General features: G+C 37.6%; 1 protein-coding gene across 4 annotated transcripts in view; it reads right to left on the bottom strand.

The window, feature by feature from the left end:
- The window catches only part of Grm7 (glutamate metabotropic receptor 7), a 905,362-nt gene that overhangs the window by 55,662 nt on the left and 829,993 nt on the right, over positions 1-19,707 (bottom strand). Inside the window, exons 9-11 of one of the 4 annotated variants that reach the window (XM_013353050.2) lie at positions 8,705-8,951; positions 3,267-3,358; positions 2,179-2,371 (exon numbers count right to left, since the gene is read on the bottom strand). In XM_013353050.2, the coding sequence (XP_013208504.2) occupies positions 3,288-3,358; positions 8,705-8,951 (318 nt within the window). In that variant the 3' untranslated portion in view covers positions 2,179-2,371; positions 3,267-3,287. Of the gene's footprint in view, positions 1-2,178; positions 2,372-3,266; positions 3,359-8,704; positions 8,952-19,707 lie in introns of those variants that run through there. The other 3 variants (XM_026788236.1, XM_026788235.1, XM_013353051.2) reach the window with 3 other exon arrangements.

Genomic DNA, 19,707 nt, shown 5'->3' with positions numbered 1-19,707 from the left:
GTCATTTCCCCCTTTCTTCTTTCCTTAATTAGAAGTTAAAAGAAATGTTGCTAGACTGATAACACTTTGTACAGTTATAAAATTTATAAACATGTAAATGAAAAGATGAAGCAGTGATGCTTTTGCTGATTTAAGGCTTAGGCATCTGTCAAAGATTTAAAACAGAATCCTTGTAGAAAACAGATTTTCTAGTCGGGTTACACTTTGTTCTGTCTGACTTTACATTTGTTTTCTTCCATCTCTTACAAGGAAATTTCACACTTGCTGGATATGATGTGTCTTTGTTGGGACACAGTGGCTAAAGTGGATTTAAAAGTAAATTAGCATAAAATTCACTGTGACACCTATATTTTTCTCTTTACTATTTCATCTCCTTGAGTACTGTCACACAGAAATAGATTCAAACATGGGAACCCTGAGCCATTTCTCTAGTGGGCCTCCAAACATAGGTAGTTCCTATTGTAAAGGGGAATGATTGATGCCTATTCTGAAAACATATAACTTGAGTTGTCTTCCACTCCCAATTATTTTTAAAGAAACCAAACATGGAATCATCCCTCCTTTGAGAAGGTACCCTTAAACTGATCAGGAAAGGAAATCAAGTGCAGATATTACTTGCATTCATAGGACCATAAAAAAAATGGTGGTGAAAAACACAGTAACGAGTGAATCAATAGACCATGATTGGTATAGGGAAAAGAGAAACAAATTTATGTTCCTTATCCTATGACGTGACCTCTTTGCTCACCCTCTCAGAATCTCCCCAAGAAAGTCTGTGAGGTAAAATAACCCCAGGAAACAGGTTTCTTTTGTATCTAAGCTCTACTTCCTAGAAGCATTTATGTTTAAATTTGTATTACATTGCGTGCACGTGTGTGTGTGCATGTGTGTGTACTTGTGTGACTTTGTGTGTGTATACACGTGCATGTGTGTGTATGTGTCTGAGAACAACCCCAAGGACTCTGCTCTCCCACCATGTAGACGCAATGGCATGCATGCGCGCGTGTGTGTGTGTGTGTGTGTGTGTGTGTGTGTGTGTGTGTGTGTACCAGAGAACATCCACAGGGAGTCTGCTCTCCCACCATGTAGATGCAAGGGTGTAACTCAGGTCGTTGGGCTTGGCAGCAAGCTCCCTTACCTGCTGAGCCAACATGCCGATCTCTAGCAATACTCTTTAACTGAAAGGTCAACTTTACATAGTTTCCCATTACTTCCTTTAAACCAAAAGGCTCTAGCTGAGAATGGAGCTCAAGAGAATTTTTAATAGATGGATATTTAGTCTATCTTTTTTCTTTTTCTGGGGATAAATCTTTCTCATTTATTTTCAGGAAGCCTTCTGTAAAAGAACTGTTAAATGATGAGCCGCAGTGTTTTGACAAGCATTGGTACTGGTGGAGACTTGAAATCACACTGGGATACAGTTACATAGTCACTGTAGGGAAGGATGCCCTATTTAAAATCTAGGACACATCATGTTGACACCGGGGAAAGGAAATAACTATGGAAACAATACATCTGAAATTAAAGACTGAGATGTTACATCCTTCTAATATCAACAAGAAATGTAATTGCTTTTTGAAAGTAATTGTGGCCTTTCTTTGAGTACTAAGTAGAATTTTTTTGAAGACCAATATTATTTGTATGCAGAATTTCATTTCCCTCCCCCCAAAAAAACATATTATATATGTCTGGACAGTGATCTGACAGAAGTCCCATGACAGAGACACACAAAGAGAAAGGCTAGTCCACATTGTTAAACACTATGTTAGTCTCCTTAACAAGATCTCACTCTTTTTTTTTTTTTTTGGTTTTTCGAGACAGGGTTTCTCTGTGGCTTTGGAGCCTGTCCTGGAAAGGATCTCACTCTTATAGACCTCTAGAAATAGGCCTTCCAGCTGTTTTTAAAAACAAGAGAGTGCAGTGAGAGACAATCAGAAGGGAGTCTTTTATTCAAATTTACCACCTCATTTAAATTTTTTATTTTATTTTTAAGATGTACGTGTGTGTATGTTTGTGTGTATGCTTGTGTGTTCATGGGCGTGCAAATGCCGATGTCCATGGAGATCAGAGGAGGCCATTGGATTCCTGGAGTGAACTTGCTGGTGGTGTGAGCCTTCCAATTTGGGTGCTAAGAACTGAACTCAAGTTTTCTACAGGACAATTACACAATTTTTTAAAAATGATTTTTATTGAGCTCTACATTTTTCTCCCATCCCACCTTACACAATCGTATCTGTTGAAGCATTTCTCTGGCCTTGGCACGCTGTTCTCCATGTCAGCCCCGGTTTAGTTTTCCTACCATTTGGTAGTTGCTGAAGCCATCTAGATACAGATGTTTGAAAGCAAGAGTTGAGATTCCATGTTGCTTAGACTGAAATCCAGAAATGATAAGGATAGTAGCATCTCTAAGAATAGTCTTTTACAGCATATATTCACGAATGGGCTAGCAAAGTAGTATATGAGCATGAATAGTGAGTGAGTCAATCGCTGCCATCAAGATAGTTCATTCATATGACCAGTTGATCAGGTCACAGAACCCATTGTTTTGAAAACCATAATATTAATTGGCAATCCATCTGACTAATATTGAAACTTTCCTTTGACTTTTGTCATCTTGCTTTGACCCCTTCCCTTCTTTCAGAGAGCAATAAATTTAGGTTGATTTCTCAGAGAAAGAAACATGATTGACACTTTGTCAATTCCAGCCATAAAAACTTTCCTGTAGTTATTTGTTTAAAAAAGAAAAGAAAGAAAGAAGGACAGAAAAAAAGAAAAAACCAAAACAATTAGTTTTACAATGTTAGGACCAGCCTGTCATACTTTTTGAGTAGATACATTCCCAGGAATGTATACATTTATTTTTATGTACAAAGTACTAACCAATAAGTGAAGTAGGTATTTATGCTTGACTGATAAAGCATACCCCTTTTTTCCATATCAGTGTTCCACACTGTCAGAATGTGAAAACACACATTTAAAAATAATTTTACCATCAATTATTTTAAAGTAGACTATGTATCAGAATAAACAGCACCCATTTTCTAAAGTGATTGGCTAGTTGCCACAGCCATAACCACATTTTCCAGCAAAGATACCAGGCATATAGCTGGAGCTGTCATTGAGTTCATCAAGTGGACCACGTTTCAAAACTCATTTCTTCATACACATAAAATTCCATATTTTCATGCATGGTGTTCATGAAAACATTTCCATTCTTAGTGTAGACAATAACACAGAAATAAATGAAAAGGAGATTGTTTTCTTACCTTTCGGGAAGCAGTCAAAAGCTATACTGTTGGTGGGATAGTGTACCAAGTTACCGACTTTTGTACACTCTTTCTTACTGGTGGTATACAGTCTACAGGAAAAGTAAATATATAGGAATATATAAAATAAATATGCAGACAATATTCTTTTTTATTATAATCAATTATTTTTATTGTTGTTGAGGAAGAGGCTGTAATAGAGACCCACAGACATTGTGCCCACTATTTCAGTGAATATAATCGACTTGGGTAGACCAGTTCACCAGAATTCAGAACATGGGAGTACTGGTTCCACTATAGAACTGAAAGCAGCTAGGTTGTACTTGCTTGAGTTGGTGTAATTGAGAGAACCACACCACAAATAACTGATCTATCTGGCTCTCTCCTTCCTGGTGTCATCCCTTTTAGCTCAGCCTAGTTCATTCTTGCTGACCAGCTTTGCTTGGTTAGTCCAGAAGAATGGAGACGAATAGCGCCATGTTGAGAATGTTAGAAATCCGAACAGATGAAGAAGCAAAACAAAACAAGAAACATTAACAAATCAGCATAGCATGGGAATGGGTTCCGGAACTTTCTAGAATTATGGCTTGTCTACAATTTGTTGCCCACATCCATTTTCCAGCAGCTTATAATTTCTTTTATTAATCAAAAAGTTCCTTTTAGTGATTTTTCTATTTTATATGATTTCTTCTTTTAAGACCAGCACAGGATATTTCTGGTTTTTCATATAGTCAATGCCAAATAGTAATACAAAAAAGTAACATCAGAATACATTTATGTTGAAATTATCTTGTTTTATATTTCATACCTGAGATATACGTTATTGTTCTTCTCCTATGTTCTTCCCCACATTCTGTGTTCACAGGCATCACCCCATATGTTGTAGATAATGTCTATCTTCTCACTTTATCAGTTATACACTCCCATATTCAATAAGTAGGATGTGCTCTTAGCTGCCTACTTGCTTACCGTCACTAGTTTCTCCTGACCTTCCAGTATCCACCTAGGTGTTTTGACTTGAGTTATTTCTCAGCCAGGGGGATATCAACTTAGAAAATGGATGGTGTCTTGGAATCAGTGTAATTTACAGCCTGTCATCATTATGCAGTGCAATCCTTACCCAAGGGAAACATGAGATAAGAGGGTAAGTCACATAGAATCTGATGAGTATGACTATTCCAGATGAGGAACATATCTGGTCATATTCACCCATGGGAATTAAGTCATGCTGCCCACCAATTAATATTATCCATACAGCTTAAAAGGGACTATAAGAGTAGTCATACGCCACAGCCCAAGCATGACCACATCCTCTTATTCATTCGCCATGACCATATATGCAAGTTAATAGTCACAGTACAGGGAGAGATGCCAAACTCAGGAGACAGGTGGTAAGACCAGGATTTGAAGAAATTCTAGGGAGCAGCATCTTGGACATAGCTAATGTATCCAAATAAGGTTTGGCTTTTCTGAACCCCTGTGACAGAAATCACCGTTGTATAAATTAAAGTCTTGGCACTTCATCCCAGTGCCTTCCGGGCTCGCTTGTTTTCATCTGAACATAGGCCCTGGCAGCACTAGTCTGAGCCTGGAATATGGAATATATGCACAGTGAACAGATAGCATTAGCACTTTGACAAGTTTTTCTCTTTAGCCAACAAAATGATGTTTCTCTTTAAAGCTAACAGAATTTTAACTGAAAGAGCAACTTGAGAGGAAAATTTCAATTCTTGAAAAGTAATGCAGTCCAGAGGGCAGTTTTAAAGGCTGCACATTTTAAGCTGGAAAAAAAAAAAAGCTCATTTTCATGTAGACGTGTGCAAGTGTGGAGGATGAGTGGAAGCGGGCATGCGCCAGATGGCAAGCTGCAGTGATGGAGCGGAGCCGTTCAAGATGAAAACACCAAGGACTCAGATACAGTCACACTGAGTGTTCACAGCAAAGATGAATTGAAGAGCATTTCTGGTCCATTAATTACTTTGAAGTTCACACTATAAACTGGCCTGTCTTCTTACATATCTTCCACCACCTTAAAAAAAAAAACCTTCCCCATTGGAGAGTAAATTTATTGTTTATAACTTTTATCAGATATCGTAAATTGAGCAATTATGTCCTGTCTCTCCATTGCCAAAATTTATATTTTGGAGAAGAATTTGAGACATTCTTAGTTTTCAACACAATATGATATTTTGGCAACATTTCACAGCATCACAACATTCTTGTCTATTTTCATTGACTTAGATTTTCTCTACTAGTGAAATGTTAATAGGCCAGATCTAGTCTCCACTATGAACTCAGACAGGACAGCCCAAGATTAAACACTTGCAATAATACACCAAATTTCCAGATCTGTGATGTTCAGTGTAGTACTTATAGCTATGGCTGGTACTTATGTGAAACAAAGTCAAATAAAAACAAGATTCATTCTCTCATTTGAAAAGCTGTGCTTTCGGGTGCTTGAGAGACACTGGGATTTATGTTGGTTGTATGAGACAACACAGCTTCAGAACACACTGTTGCCTGCTGACAGTGCTGTTGGATGACTTGAAAGCAACAGGGGTGTCTCAATGCTCTGGAAGAGCTGGACCTTCAGATACCTCAATTTTTGGAGTTATGTGAAACTCCTCCTGTGGTTTAGCCAATTTCTGTATATTCTTTGTGCTGTTTTAGAGCAGTGGATCCACAATACCAGAAGAGTTAAAAAATAATTTCAAATATCTTTCAGATTGGTTGAGAGGCAAACACTGTGTTTAATTGTACTATTCCCCATTCCCTTCATTTTTCTACTTTTTTTTTTCTGGAGTATTTGTTATGACTCCACTGAAACCAGAACAACAACACAGTTTTAAAAAAAGATGGATATCCAATGAGTTCCCAGTGGGATTATTGCAATGATTCCAATTGATACTACAATATTTGAATTTTGGAGTTAGTATGATAAGGCCTCTACCTGGACAGCTTTCTCTAAACATAGGTTAATACTCTCTGTAGACAATAATATAAGCAGACATATATTAATAGCACAACATGTTTCAGCAAAGAGTTCCCCTCAAAACACCACCACCACCATTACCACTAGCAACACCACCAGCAGTACTAACACCAGTACCACCACCATCAATAATAGTATTATTATTAATTATTATTATGTAAACTATATTACCATTATGCATTGGGAATTTGTCCAGCTTGTCAAGTTTCAAGACACACAATAGCAAAGAGGAACAAACACAGGTTAGGAGTATGAACTGGGTTAATTCAACCTTGGATGTTAAGTAGGTGCGTGACTTTGGCCATATCACAGAAGCTCCTTATTTATCTTCTCTATTGAGTTGCTATTCAGAATAAATGCAAGCTCTTCCATATAAAGTTTCTGATACATATTTTAAAAGTGGCTGATGCAGTGTTAGTAATAATGTTAATATTTGCATTTTAGAAACTAATGAAACACTCAAAAAGCATTGATATGAACATAAAAATTAGCTATTGTTAAAAATATTAATTCTTAAGTATTATAGGATTAGTGTCTACTGTTCATAAATTCATATTTGTTCATTTTTAAAATAAAAATACAAGGAAAAGGCTTCCAATTATCCTGCTTACTGACTTGGGGAAAAATCTTGTTACATGTGTGTGCTTGGGCATATATGGACATACATATGTGATTAAAAATTATTATTGGATTAGAGAATGGGTCAAGTTTTTATGAAATGAAAATTTGATAAAAGTCTTTTGTAAATAGCTATAGAAGTTGAGCTATACAATTTGATCAGTATGAATATAATTATAAATATAGGCATACATATGATCATAGAAATATTAACTTTGATGATTGCATTTAATCTCAGGGCATTTAGTCTGCCTTTAATTGTACTATCACATCTACCTGACCACTTGGAAGTGAACTTTTAAAAATGCTTTCTTTGCCTCTTCAGGAACAGAATCCATTGGCATTAGTAAAAGTAAGATTTGCTAGACAAAGATTTTATAACATGTTTGTGACATAGGTAGTATTACTTCCACAGTATACAAAAAGATATTGAGCTTTAGAAAAGTCTCAGTCACATGGTCCTGAGTGGAAAGTCTTGGATTTGAACCCCGTGTTTTTCCACTCCAAGGTGCTTCTTATCTCACCTTGAAGGTCAGACAGAGCACCATGGTGTGCTCTTCCCAGCTCTCATTAGCCCATTGCTCTGGTGGCATGGCAGAGCTTACATACTCATCCTGTTTCTTCTTTCTTTTTGGGACAATTCTCTTCCTCCTTCAGTCTCATCATATAATCTCTTCTCTTGAGATTTTGAATGAAGCCCTTGCTTATGTTGAAAGTGTTTCCCAGTATTTGTATATTCATTCATAAATGAAGAAGTGACAGGATCATGAGTCTTTTGTATAGTATTCATTAAAACTAAGTTGTCTGGCTTATTGAATTTCTGTCTCTGCTTGCAAGTGTGAGTATGGTAAGAGAAGTTCATAATCTAAAAACAGTGTATTTTGAATGGCTTCATGGGAAATCTGAAATCTTTTTGATTTTGAAAACAGAAATTGCTACCATGAATGCCAGTATCTGAACTGATTAAAATATCCCTGGAATACAAACCCTGGTACTAGGGTTTTTAATCTGAAATCTGTACTTACTACAACACTGTTAGCACAAATGGTAATTGAGAATTTTATGCAGCTAACATCTGAATTGATGCAGTATTATTTATGTATTATTTATGTGGTGTCCTATGCCCATCATGTTATAGGTCCTTCGCAGGTAACGCTGATGACCATCTGACTATTAAGAATAAGACACACAACGTATGGAGTCTGACACTTCTGACTCACAGCTCTCAGTTTTTGTCCTTTACAAAATGACTTTCTTCTTCAGTGTCTTAGGGGATACTGCGCCCAAGTGTGTGCTGCCTATGGTTGTCTAAGGCCCTGTATACTTGAATGGAAGTTTAATAGTTTTACCCAATATTTTATGCTTCTGATTCTAAAAGACTTGCTTTGAAATAATTTCTCCAGATTCACATCCCAGTTGAAGGAAGGCATGCTTCTAAAGTTCTTTAATAATTTAACTTTGCTTTTAAGGCTGCAGTTCACTGGGTATGGCTACTTCTCTAAAAGGAAGTTGTTTTCCCAACAGGAAGTAGTCCTCCTAAAAGGAAGTCACTTCTGATAAAGGAACCCTGATAGGCATGTTTATTCTCACTGGATGTTTCTGGAGCAAAGGATAAAGAGACAAGAGAAGGAGGAGAGGAGGCAGAACTCTGAAAAGCTTTCTACCAAGAAAATGGCAGCAGCAATAAATCAAAACCAGATGAGGAAAAGTTACCATCCATCAGGGCAAACCATCCACAAGGCATGCTTACTCCAGAGAGCAGCAACACACATCACATTTTCTAGAATTTTCTCACATAGGATGGAGAGATGAAGAAAGAGTTACTTACTGTTTGGGTCTACATTTTCACAGAGTTCTGTCTTTGCCTCACCGTTGGGCCTGTCACTGGGTTTGTGTGACAGCCTTGATGACATGGTGGCTGCTGTGACTACGGCCTTGAAACTTCGCTTCCGTTTCTGGACGTTGAGTTCAGGGTGGAAAATGATGATGTACACTTTCGGCATGTATAGCATCCCCAGCGCCACTGACGCACTTAGGTTCATGGAGATTGTAAGCGTGGTAGTTTGTATGTAGAGCTAGGAGACACAACACACAAGACACTATTACAAATACAGTGACCACAGAAAGGGCGTGAATACTTAAGACGATGGCTAGGAGAAAAACAGCAATTCCAATGACCTTCTGCTAAAAAGGAAGACAATTGCCTATATATCTATTTCAGAGCTTAAGCTTAAACTTTGAGTAAAATCTTATGCATAGAAATACAAGCCTGATGTTTAGAGTACAATTTTTATCAGATTTAAATTACACTTAGTGACAATGATAGATTCGAAAATATGAATTATAGTAAATCACAATAATTTGTAATTGTGAGTAAAAGTTACTTATTATTTTAAACTCCCAAACAAAAAGTTAATTATATGACTTTCTCTGCAGAGTTTCTGAGATGTTATTTGAAAATTACTTCCATCCATAAGTGCTCCTTTTGTATGTTTTTTTTGTAACACAATATACCTTTTCCAAATTTATAGATTAGTGATCTAGTTTCCTAGAAAAGTAAGACATAAAAGTTAAGTCACCAGTATATAGTGATTTTTAACTCTGTTCACATTGGTAAATTGTTAAGTGAATGATAATATGGGTTCTAAGTATTAGGTTAGACTGGGAAACTGTTGACCCTTGCCTTTCGTTTCAGTGAAGTCCTTAGGTCCAATCCAACTGTGGTGGTCCACAATCCCTACCTTCTTGTTAGACTCCACTAGGAATCTACATGATTCTACATGGAATGTACCTGAATACCTTCTCAGATGAATTTCCTACCATTCCCCAAACTCTCTGAGTTCTACCTTCCTGATGATTCATCCTTATAAACTGTCTTTCAAATCTTGCCTAGACTTCGTTCATTCAACCATGGAATCTTTTCATGACTTCTTTGTATGTAAGTGTGTTTGCTTCTAGCTGGCCTGTTTCTCCTTCGCTTCTTAAGTCATTTTCCCTGGGCTGTTCTCACCCATCATCTCTTTACTCATACATCTCCAAAGACAGTTTCCTGTACAGAAATCAGTACTGAATTATAACTATGTTCTTACATCTTTGATTTTAGACTGTCCCCATCTCCACTATAGGTTCTGCAAACTTAGATCCTTTCTAGAGGCATATTCTGTACCTAATAGACAAGTGTAGGGTACTACGTAGATATATGATGGCTAGCATAACTTGCTTGGCAGCTCTTTTCTAGCTATACTTCTGGTGTCATGTAGTCATTCTTTAGAAGTATAAATATTTCCATCAAACCTAAGCCAATTTTGGTATTTCTGTTCAAAATACCATGAGATCTTTCCATCTTGCTTAGTATGCTCAATGCCCTGGCTTCCATCTCAGGAAATAAGAAGGTTAAACAGAACGTATGGCAGTACATAGATGCAAAGGGTCAGACTATATCCTTACTACATATACGAGTCTGCAGAGATCAAAATGAGCTAAATTGTTGACACCGTAGCATGGAAGGTATGCTTTTAAGCCTCAAGCTTGTATTTTGATATAATATTTAGTGCTTGCTTTTAGCAACATAATTTGCAACACTTTTCATATCATGTTGGTCTTTAGTTCACTTGATGCTTATCGTTTAATGCACCGTCCTTTCCAACCTTGGGTAGTTCATACCACTTTTTTACGACTAGCTGATGCATTTAGGCAAATAAATGAGTTAGTAACCACGGATCGTCCCTTTCAAGAGAGAGTAAGTGCCCATGTACAAGCAGCCCAACCTCTTCTCGAAGGGCTTCTCCTTTTAGCCTCAGATTCTGCCTTAAAATTTCCACATTAAGGCATGTATAAGCAATCAAAATAAATTTCCAGAGCCCAGCTTCAGCTGCTGGGTTGGAAGTGGCTTTTCTCACATTCACAAATGGAGAACAAGCCAAGGCCCGTGCAAACTGTTTACAACAGTTGTTCTAAAGATTCATACATGACATACAGAACACCCACTGCTCTATGGATTCTCTTGATCTTTCTATTCTACTAATTCTAAGGTGAAGATAGTAGCAACTCCTACCTCATCAGGTGGGGATCAAGATAATGAAGGAGGAGCAAAGAACTCAGCAGGCACCCAGGAAGCAATGAGGCCCTGGAATCTCTGCTGCTAATCCTTACCTCCTGCCACTTTAATTTACACTTCCTCTTTAGCCACTTTCAGGTATTTTTACACATAGGGATATGTGTGATGTTTAGGTTTGAGTATCTATAAGAGTCCATGCTATTCCTGCTTAAGCAGATTTCCATAGGAGAAAATATGTGTGATTACAATGCACACATTTAGGCATAACTCAGTGTCAGGCAAAGCTCAGCTAGATGAACTCCATGTATCTTCCCTGGTAGTTCTATTAGTACAGTAAGAAGTGAGGGCATATCATGTGATGTCTTCACTGCTCCAAAGATTAGCATAGCACTCTTAGTTGACTTCCTATCTTTGGTACGTTAAGAATTTGTAAAACTTCAGTGTTCAAGCTGTCTTTAACGGAAGCTCAGTATCTCCCACTGATCACACTAAAATGCCATTTTAATCAAAGCTTTGAGTTTCTCCAGGAAAAGAAGAAAACTGGCATAGAATCGAAATACTGTTTGTTTGACACAAAATACTTCCTGTACTCATGAGCTATTGAGGTTCCCCCCCCCCGGAAAAATCTGAAAAACAAAACAAAACAAAACAAACAAACAAACAAAAAACATCTATTCAACCCAGATAAGGAACCAAGGATAGTTCAGAAAAAAAAAAGATTTTACCCAAGTATACCTTGGTAAGTTACAAAGCTTTTTGGAACTACCTACAAGAATCACCCCTGAAAAGTTCACTTAAGTGTGAGTGATGACTGCAGACCCTGCCCAGCTTCCTGTCCCACTTGCATTTCCCCTTCCCCAGCAATGGCCTTGAAAATGGCTCTCTTAAAACATGGAACTGCTGGGTGGTGGCACATGCCTTTAACCCAGCAGAGAAAGGCGGAACTCTGGGAGTTCGAGGCCAGCCTGGTCTACAAGAGCTAGTTCTGGGACAGGCACCAAAGCTACAGAGAAACCCTGCCTCGAAAAACCAAAAAAACAAACAAACAAACAAAAAAAAAAAACCATATAAATTTCTGAGTTTTCTAGGCCTCTTTAGATCCTGTATCTTCTGGAATCTTACAGCTTCTTTCCCACTAGGTGGAAATTTCCAAGAGTTGCAATTTCCAAGAGTCAGTTCTATCTCATGAGAAAGTTGCCAGTTGCTTTGTTAAAGTTTTAGAGTCAGTTTGGTTGAAGATAAGCTCGAGATGTTTCCACGCAAGCTGTGAATAACTGCAAGGCTAAGCAGACTTGCAGCTATGGGAATTATGATATTCTTAATATGCCTCAAAAATATTAAGAGATTAGAGAAAACAGAACTTAGAGAAAGAGGAAAGACCAGAGCCATTTAGAAAAATTTCTGATTTAGAGATTCATCAAAGTGGTTTCATTATTACTGCTAATGTCTTCAACAATAATTACAAAACAAACTGCAGTATAATTGTACATGTGAGTCTTCATTAACAGCACTCTATTAGAATAGGGTTTGAAGCAATTTACTGATGTCAAACCCCTGACTTAGGTGACGCCTTATTAACTATGTGCTGTGTATTCACTGTTCTGTTTCTTAGGTCCACTGTTTGTGAGGCGTCTTTTTCAATACCACGTGAAGAAAACCATTTCAATGAGACACTGCTGTGTGACTGCTCTGGCTCAGGTGCTAGGTTTCAAGCTTGACAGACACACGTTCTGCTATCAGGAACTGGATGATCATAGCAGAAGCAGAGCAATCAGAATATACATGTAACAAAATCTGTAATAGGCCCTGCAAAGCAGCTTTTTTATTAGCCAGTGGTATTCACAGAACACAGAGGGAAATCAATGGAACAAGACCCCCTGAAAGGTCTCTATAAACCCTTAAAAGTTCTTTGCCCCCCCTAAAAAGCAGTAAGCAGTCTGGGAGAACTGTGCCCAAATTCCCAAATATTGTTTATAAATTTTTATTTACATTTAAAAGGTGATGTTCTATAGAGATGAATACTTTGCATTGGTATGGATCTTGTTTTATCAACAAAAATTTAAAGTCAATTTTTAATATTTATATTTCTGCTCTTGATTAAGGTATTGTGCTTGTGAAGCTCATTTAAAAATATAATGTATAATTAAGAAATAAAGTTAATGAATTATCATCTATAATAGTCAAGCTTGTAGTCATGATAGTTAGGTTTTCCAGATGTACAGAGATATATTTCAGATAGATAGACAATTTTCAAACCTTTCAAAGACCTAAACAATATGTCATTTAAAATATTTTAAAGAACTTAGACTTTTCATGATAATGAGACACATCTACTCCTGCCAGTACCCATCTACTTCAAGAGGATGATGAGCATCAAAGGGGTTCCTTATGGGTTCCATTGGGCAAGAAACTGCTCTTGCCTGGACTGCTTGATTGTTATGCTGTATGAACTTGAGATGCAGAACATAGAAAAATGACTGCTGAATTTGCCTAAAAGTGAGGCAGTCCATCAGGGTTCTTGCTTTATGAAAGAGTCTTCCAGACATTCTGAGGGATACAGAAGAAAGTGACTGACAAACTACCAATATAGGTTGAACTGTCTTTCAAATTTCATGCTTCATGGAAAAGTCTGCCAGATGCTATGGACCTATAGGCTGAAGTTGGATGCTGAAACATTGCAGAAGAATTTTGGGTGACTGTCCAGGCAGTGAGATGTCTCTGTCAATTCTAGAGTTTTGGAAGCTGCTCACAACGCATTTCCTGTTAACTTAGGTAATATTATATACTTCTGGTGTCTTTGATGGAGATGAAGAATAGATCATTATAGTTATAGTTTTTCTTATAAAAGAAAAAGTAGATATAAATATTATAGCTATACTTCTTGCTTGATAACTGTTTGTTGTTTGTAATCTTGCAAAGTTAAAGTTAAAATCTTTCTTTTTATTTAGACAGAAAAGGGGAGGTGATTTGGGATTCGCCTCTGTATTCTATGAATACCATTGATTAATAAAGAAGCTGCTTTGAGCCTATTGCAGCACATAATAGGGCAAGGCAGGAATTCCATGTAGCCATTATAGGAGACAAACACTGGAACTTTAGCCAGTAAGCCACAGCCACATGGTCATATACAGAATAATAGAAATGGGTTACTTTAAGATATAAGAGGTAGCTAGAAATATGCTAAGCAGTGTTTTAATAAATATAGTTTCTACGATTATTTCAGTTCTAGGTAGCTGGAAACGAATGAGCAGCCTTTGTCAACAGATTGGTGCTCACCATCTGGGGCATGGATCCACATAAGACCTAAAAAAAGGCTTAAAAAAGAGTACTTCTAAACCCACAAAAATGAGAGCCAAGCACAGCTGCTTAGTAGTCACATTTTTTTAGATAGTCTTTGTTTGTTGGCAGCATCTTCTTGATGCAGCATTAGCAGAAAATGCCATGCAGTTAAGAAACAGGAGCTTCCTGGTTTATGCTACCGGGTAAGCAGGAACACTGGCTCTTTAAGGAGGCAGAGCACTTAAATGAGGTTTGTGAGCAACATGCTACTAGTTGCTTAATGATGACATAGATCTTCTGTGACTCTGGAGCTGGGGCAGCATGCATGGCTCTCAGAGGAGGTGAACATGCTTCTGTCACACTGGACTGAGTGGTGTCAACAGGCAGGACCAGAGAGTTGGTCCTAACCATGTCCACTTAGCATTTTTTTTAAAAAGCTCTCCTGGTTAAAAAATAATTACAGATATGCAATAAAGACAGATTTAGATGAAAAAGACCTCTAAATGGGTCATAGTGTTGGGTATATGTATGTAGACTTGGGAGAGAAAAGAAAAAGAGTATAGACAGTTATAAAAACTAGTTTTAATAAAATAAAGCAAAGTCTTTAAAAAGACAGAATACAGTCAGAGATTGAAGGAGCAAAGGAAAATAAGCCACGTAAAGATAGAATATACACAGAGAGTATAGATTACATATATTATTGTGCTTTCTTTGAATTTTTTGACTAGAGAGATATTTGTTTCTGGGGGTTGCTAAGCTAAACCAACATATATATTTTAAAGGTATTTTGACTCTAAAATTTGGGTCTAAGGATATGTTGCTTTGGAAAAGAGGTTCTTCTTTTGTTTCCACAGAGAATGAGAAACTGTGGATTCATTCCAAACTAATGTGGTTTGATGGACCAAGACCCTCTGAAAATCTCTGATAGAAATGGAGTTTTCTCTGAGTTCTACATCCAGCCACAAGACTGCTGGTTGAGATGATTAAGTCTCACATGATATTAATTAATTAGTCCTAAATTTTCTTTATGTTCCCATGAGATTACCAAAACCCCCAATCAGCAGGAAGTATCCTAGAAACTTATACCCACTTTCCAAAAAACAAATTATAGATGTTTATCTTTGTTTAGATTGTTGGTTATAAGTTGTTATGGGTAATGGTCTGGAAATAAGCTAAACAAAGGAGATTGGATTCAATGTTCTTGTTTGAAAAAGAAAAAAAGTGAAGAAATGTTATGGGGCAATGGTTTTATACCCTGTAAAGATTTGCCACTTGTATTTGTTTAATAAAACACTGAGTAGCCAGTAGCTAGGCAGGAAGTAGAAGTACAGGCAGGACATCCAGAATAGGAGAATTCTGGGAAGAGGAAAGGCTCAGTCTAAAGTTGTCACACAGATTCAGAGGATGCAAGATGAGAATGCTTCACTGATAAAAAGGTACGAAGCTATGTGGCTAACACAGACAAGAATTTTTGGTTAATGTAAGATGCAAGAGTTAATTAATAAGAAGTCTGAGCTAATAGGCCAACCAGTTTATAATTAATGTAGGCCTCTGTGTGTTTCTTTGTGATTGAATAGCTGCAGGACTGGGCAGGATAGAAACCTCTGTTAACACTTGTTGGTAGAGAGGAAGAGGGAGGAGAACTCTGGGAAGAAGACATGAAACAAATCAGACATACAGTACAGAGGAGAGGTAACCAAACCACGTGGTTGAATGCAAATTAACAAAAAGAGGCTAATTTAAGTTATAAGAGATAATTGGAAAAATCCTAAGCTACGGGCAAACTTTTATAATTAATATTAAGTCTCTGTGTCATGATTTGTGGGTTGATTGGCTAAGATAGTTTAACAAGAAAGCTTATTACAAAGCCCCACCTAGCTGAGCCAAGCTGTAGGGGGACTACATAAAAGGAGCACATAGGTGCCTGCTTCTAATATCAGATGTTGGAGCCCATGTTGCTCCAACACAGATACTTATTTTCCCTAACTGGACTGAAACGGAGTTGGGAGGAATAATCAGACGCAACTTACATGGTCATCATGGAAGGGCATCTCAGAGTTCTCTCTCCTGACGATCTCCCACGTTTATTCTCCAAACAGCTTATATATGATCACATAAGTTGAGCAGGAAAATACATTAGGCTGTTGGCTAGGTAACCAGGTGAATGGTGTTCTGTCACATCTGCATCTACCTGTATGCTAGCTGTCATGTAGGCCTGAATTAGCATCTCTATAAGATATCCTCCAAATTACAAAGGAAGGAGCACCAAACATCCTGACCATTAGGTCATCAGCTTCAGCCAACACCTCTCCCCAGGTGATTTACATTTATAACAAAAGAGAAGGAGCAGCACATCCTGGCTATTGTTGAGGCTGTCTGCAAGTCTATGTGACCATTCAGGAGGGTCTATGGCTTCAGAGCCTGGTTGCCACACCATAAAAAAATGTGGGCCTACAATCAGATATGCACAGCTACTGTCTTCCACAGCCTCAATGTCACTCACAAATACCCATATCCTGGCATCCATTTCCATGAAAAATTTAAGATATTTTTAATGAGATAAAGCATCACATTGGTTGGATTGTTTATACATTTAGGCATTTTCTAAACTAAATTCATTATCTATTCACTATAACTGTTGTTTTAATTTATCACCCATCTCTCTCTCTCTCTCTCTCTCCCTCTCTCTCTCTCTCCCTCTGTCTCATGTGCATCTGTGTGTGGAGCATGAGTGGGTGGGTGTGAGTGTGATTGATGATGTCAGTGGTTATACAATTTTTCCATTTTTCCTGTGGTTTACAAGGTACACTATTGCCACCAAAGGTAATTCTTTAAGAATACATATGCCATTTTTAGGCAGGACTGACTAGATAATCAACAAAATGCCCATCACTGAGTATGAATTCATTAAAAATGATTCTGATTAATGGAAAGTGTCTGCATTTGAATCAGTAACTCAGTATGAAAAAAAATTCTTCAGCATCCAGATGATGTTGTTCCCTTCATCTCTAGTCCATATTTTCCATTATGAGTATATATCAGTACACTTATTACTAGTGTGAAGATTGAGATTGCTGTGTGTAAGACTGTTGTTAGGTTCAAATGATGTGGCCATGGAAAAGATATAGAATAGTGCCAAGCAGGTAATGAGCACTTGATAAGAACATTAGTATAACAGTCCAATTTATTGTCTGGTAGATCAAATGACCTGCTTTCTGCCTGTTCTTTTTTCATACTTTCTTAATACAGCTTGAAAGAATCCAGTGAATAACAGCTTGTTTTGAGAGGACTGTATTAAATTTACTTCTAGTTTGTTTGGAAGTTTACTCAAATCCCTATTTCATCTGTCATTGACTATTTTGTAAAAAAAAAATAGTCAATTTTGTCTGTTCCCAGGTGTTGGCTGGGAATTGGGATGAAAGAGCTTTATAGGAGTCTTCAGGTGGCTGGAAGAGCTTCAAATGCTTCTCCTGGCTGAGAGCTTGTGTAATAGAAATGAAAATGCTCCTTGATGCTGTCCCTGTGAAGATGATGCACCATTACCTGGCAGATATTTGAAATATTCATGGGGCTAAATTGAAATAAAAGTTTTTAGCAGTCAAAACAGGTTTTCTCAATCTTTAATACTTGTACCCCTGACGCCAAGTTAAAGTGGCTATACATTCAGAAACAAACGACGCCATACGACCAGAAAGGGGACAAACAGCTCACAGGTAGCTTCTCTTGTCAGTCCCAAGGTTTGACACACTGAGGGTCTTCCTTATGTGTGAATAACACCTGGTGATAGAAGGCTCGAGAATGTAATGTGTAAAAGATCTTTTTAAAAAAAGTGTGTAAGGTTTTTTGTTTGTTTGTTTCGTTTTTGACTTTTTTTTTTGTTTTTGTTTTTGGAGACAGTGTTTCTTTGTGTAGCCTTCGCTGTCCTGGAACTCACTCTCTAGATCAAGCTTGCTTCAAACTCAGAGATCCACCTGCCACTGTCTCCCAAGTGCTGGGATTAAAGGTGCGGGAGTATGTTTCTGTAAAGAAAAGAAGGTGTGCCGGGCGGTGGTGGCACATGCCTTTAATCCCAGCACTCGGGAGGCAGAGGCAGGCGGATCTCTGTGAGTTCAAGACCAGTCTGGTCTACAAGAGCTAGTTCCAGGACAGGCTCCAAAACCACAGAGAAACCCTGTCTCAAAAAACCAAAATAAAATAAAATAAAATAAAAAATAAAAAGGTGTTTGCTGTTAGAACTGACCATAGCTCTTTGTTTTCAGTTGTTGAGGGTGTCTATGGTAAAGCTGCTTCAGCTTGAGCAAGCAAGAAAGTAAAGGTTTCAACCCAGGTGTACTGCAGAGGGTCTGTGTAAACTCTGTCTCCTTTTGCTGTTTTATGGAAACTGTTCTCAATAGTTGAGAAGAAGAAGGAATTCACTTGAAAAGTGTTCACACAGTGGGTGGCCTGGGAAATGTAAGTGGCATTTATTGAAGAGATAGCCTTATAACCTGCAAGATTTCCCCCTTTAAATCTTTGCTAACTTTCTACCTTGCTCAAAGTATATTTACGCAGAGCTGCTGTAGGAAGTCTAGGATAGCATAGGGTCATTGGGTTGATCACCAGGCAAGTCCTGGCTTCACATTAGTTTTATTTTTCCCATTTGTTATCTTGCAGCAGCAGAAATGATGTTTAGTCCATATAAAATTCTTTTACCTATGTAATATGCAGGTGCAAATCGGTTGTGAAGCAGAAGACCAATGACTTTGCTCATGCTAGAATTGATTATGTGCCTGTGCTTTCCTCTCCTTACCTGAAGCCTGATGCTGGATCTTCTCCCACAAAGAAAAACCAAAGATGCCCTTCATTCATTTGGCTATATCCTGGGGAAACTTTCTTGTTGCTCTTGCCAGGCTATTCTTCTCTTCTAAGACTGACTCAAGACCAACTTGTAGAAAAGCTACTTCGGACTGTGCAATACATGGAAAAGTCCAGCCTGCATGTACATACATAGAAACACACATATACATGTACATACACCCTTACATACATACTTACCTACAAACATGAACACATACATACAAATGTACACATGTGTACACATAGGCACCAAATGCACATAATACACACTGTGAGCATATATATGTACATGTTAACACATGAACGCATGCAGGTAGGTTCATGTATGAACAAATATGTACTCATACACCCATGCCCAAACATACAAATAAGCATACACTCATTTTAATAGAGTTATATAAATGGCCAATGAAATGTACACAAATGCATGCACATACTCATATATACATATATATCTTTACTCATGAATGTACATATATAAGCACACGAACACATGAATAGGCAAACATATTACTGAAAATTATACAATACATATATTCATATAGATACACACATGCCTTCATTCACAAGAACAAAAACAAACATAAATACACAAAAACCAATTTATATGCAAATATGCACATAGACACACATACTCAAAAGCACAAACACACATATGC

This window comes from Microtus ochrogaster, unplaced genomic scaffold (genome assembly GCF_000317375.1).
Source record: "Microtus ochrogaster isolate Prairie Vole_2 unplaced genomic scaffold, MicOch1.0 UNK1, whole genome shotgun sequence".
Lineage (NCBI taxonomy): Eukaryota > Metazoa > Chordata > Mammalia > Rodentia > Cricetidae > Microtus > Microtus ochrogaster.
This window is presented reverse-complemented; position numbering and strand designations above follow the sequence as displayed.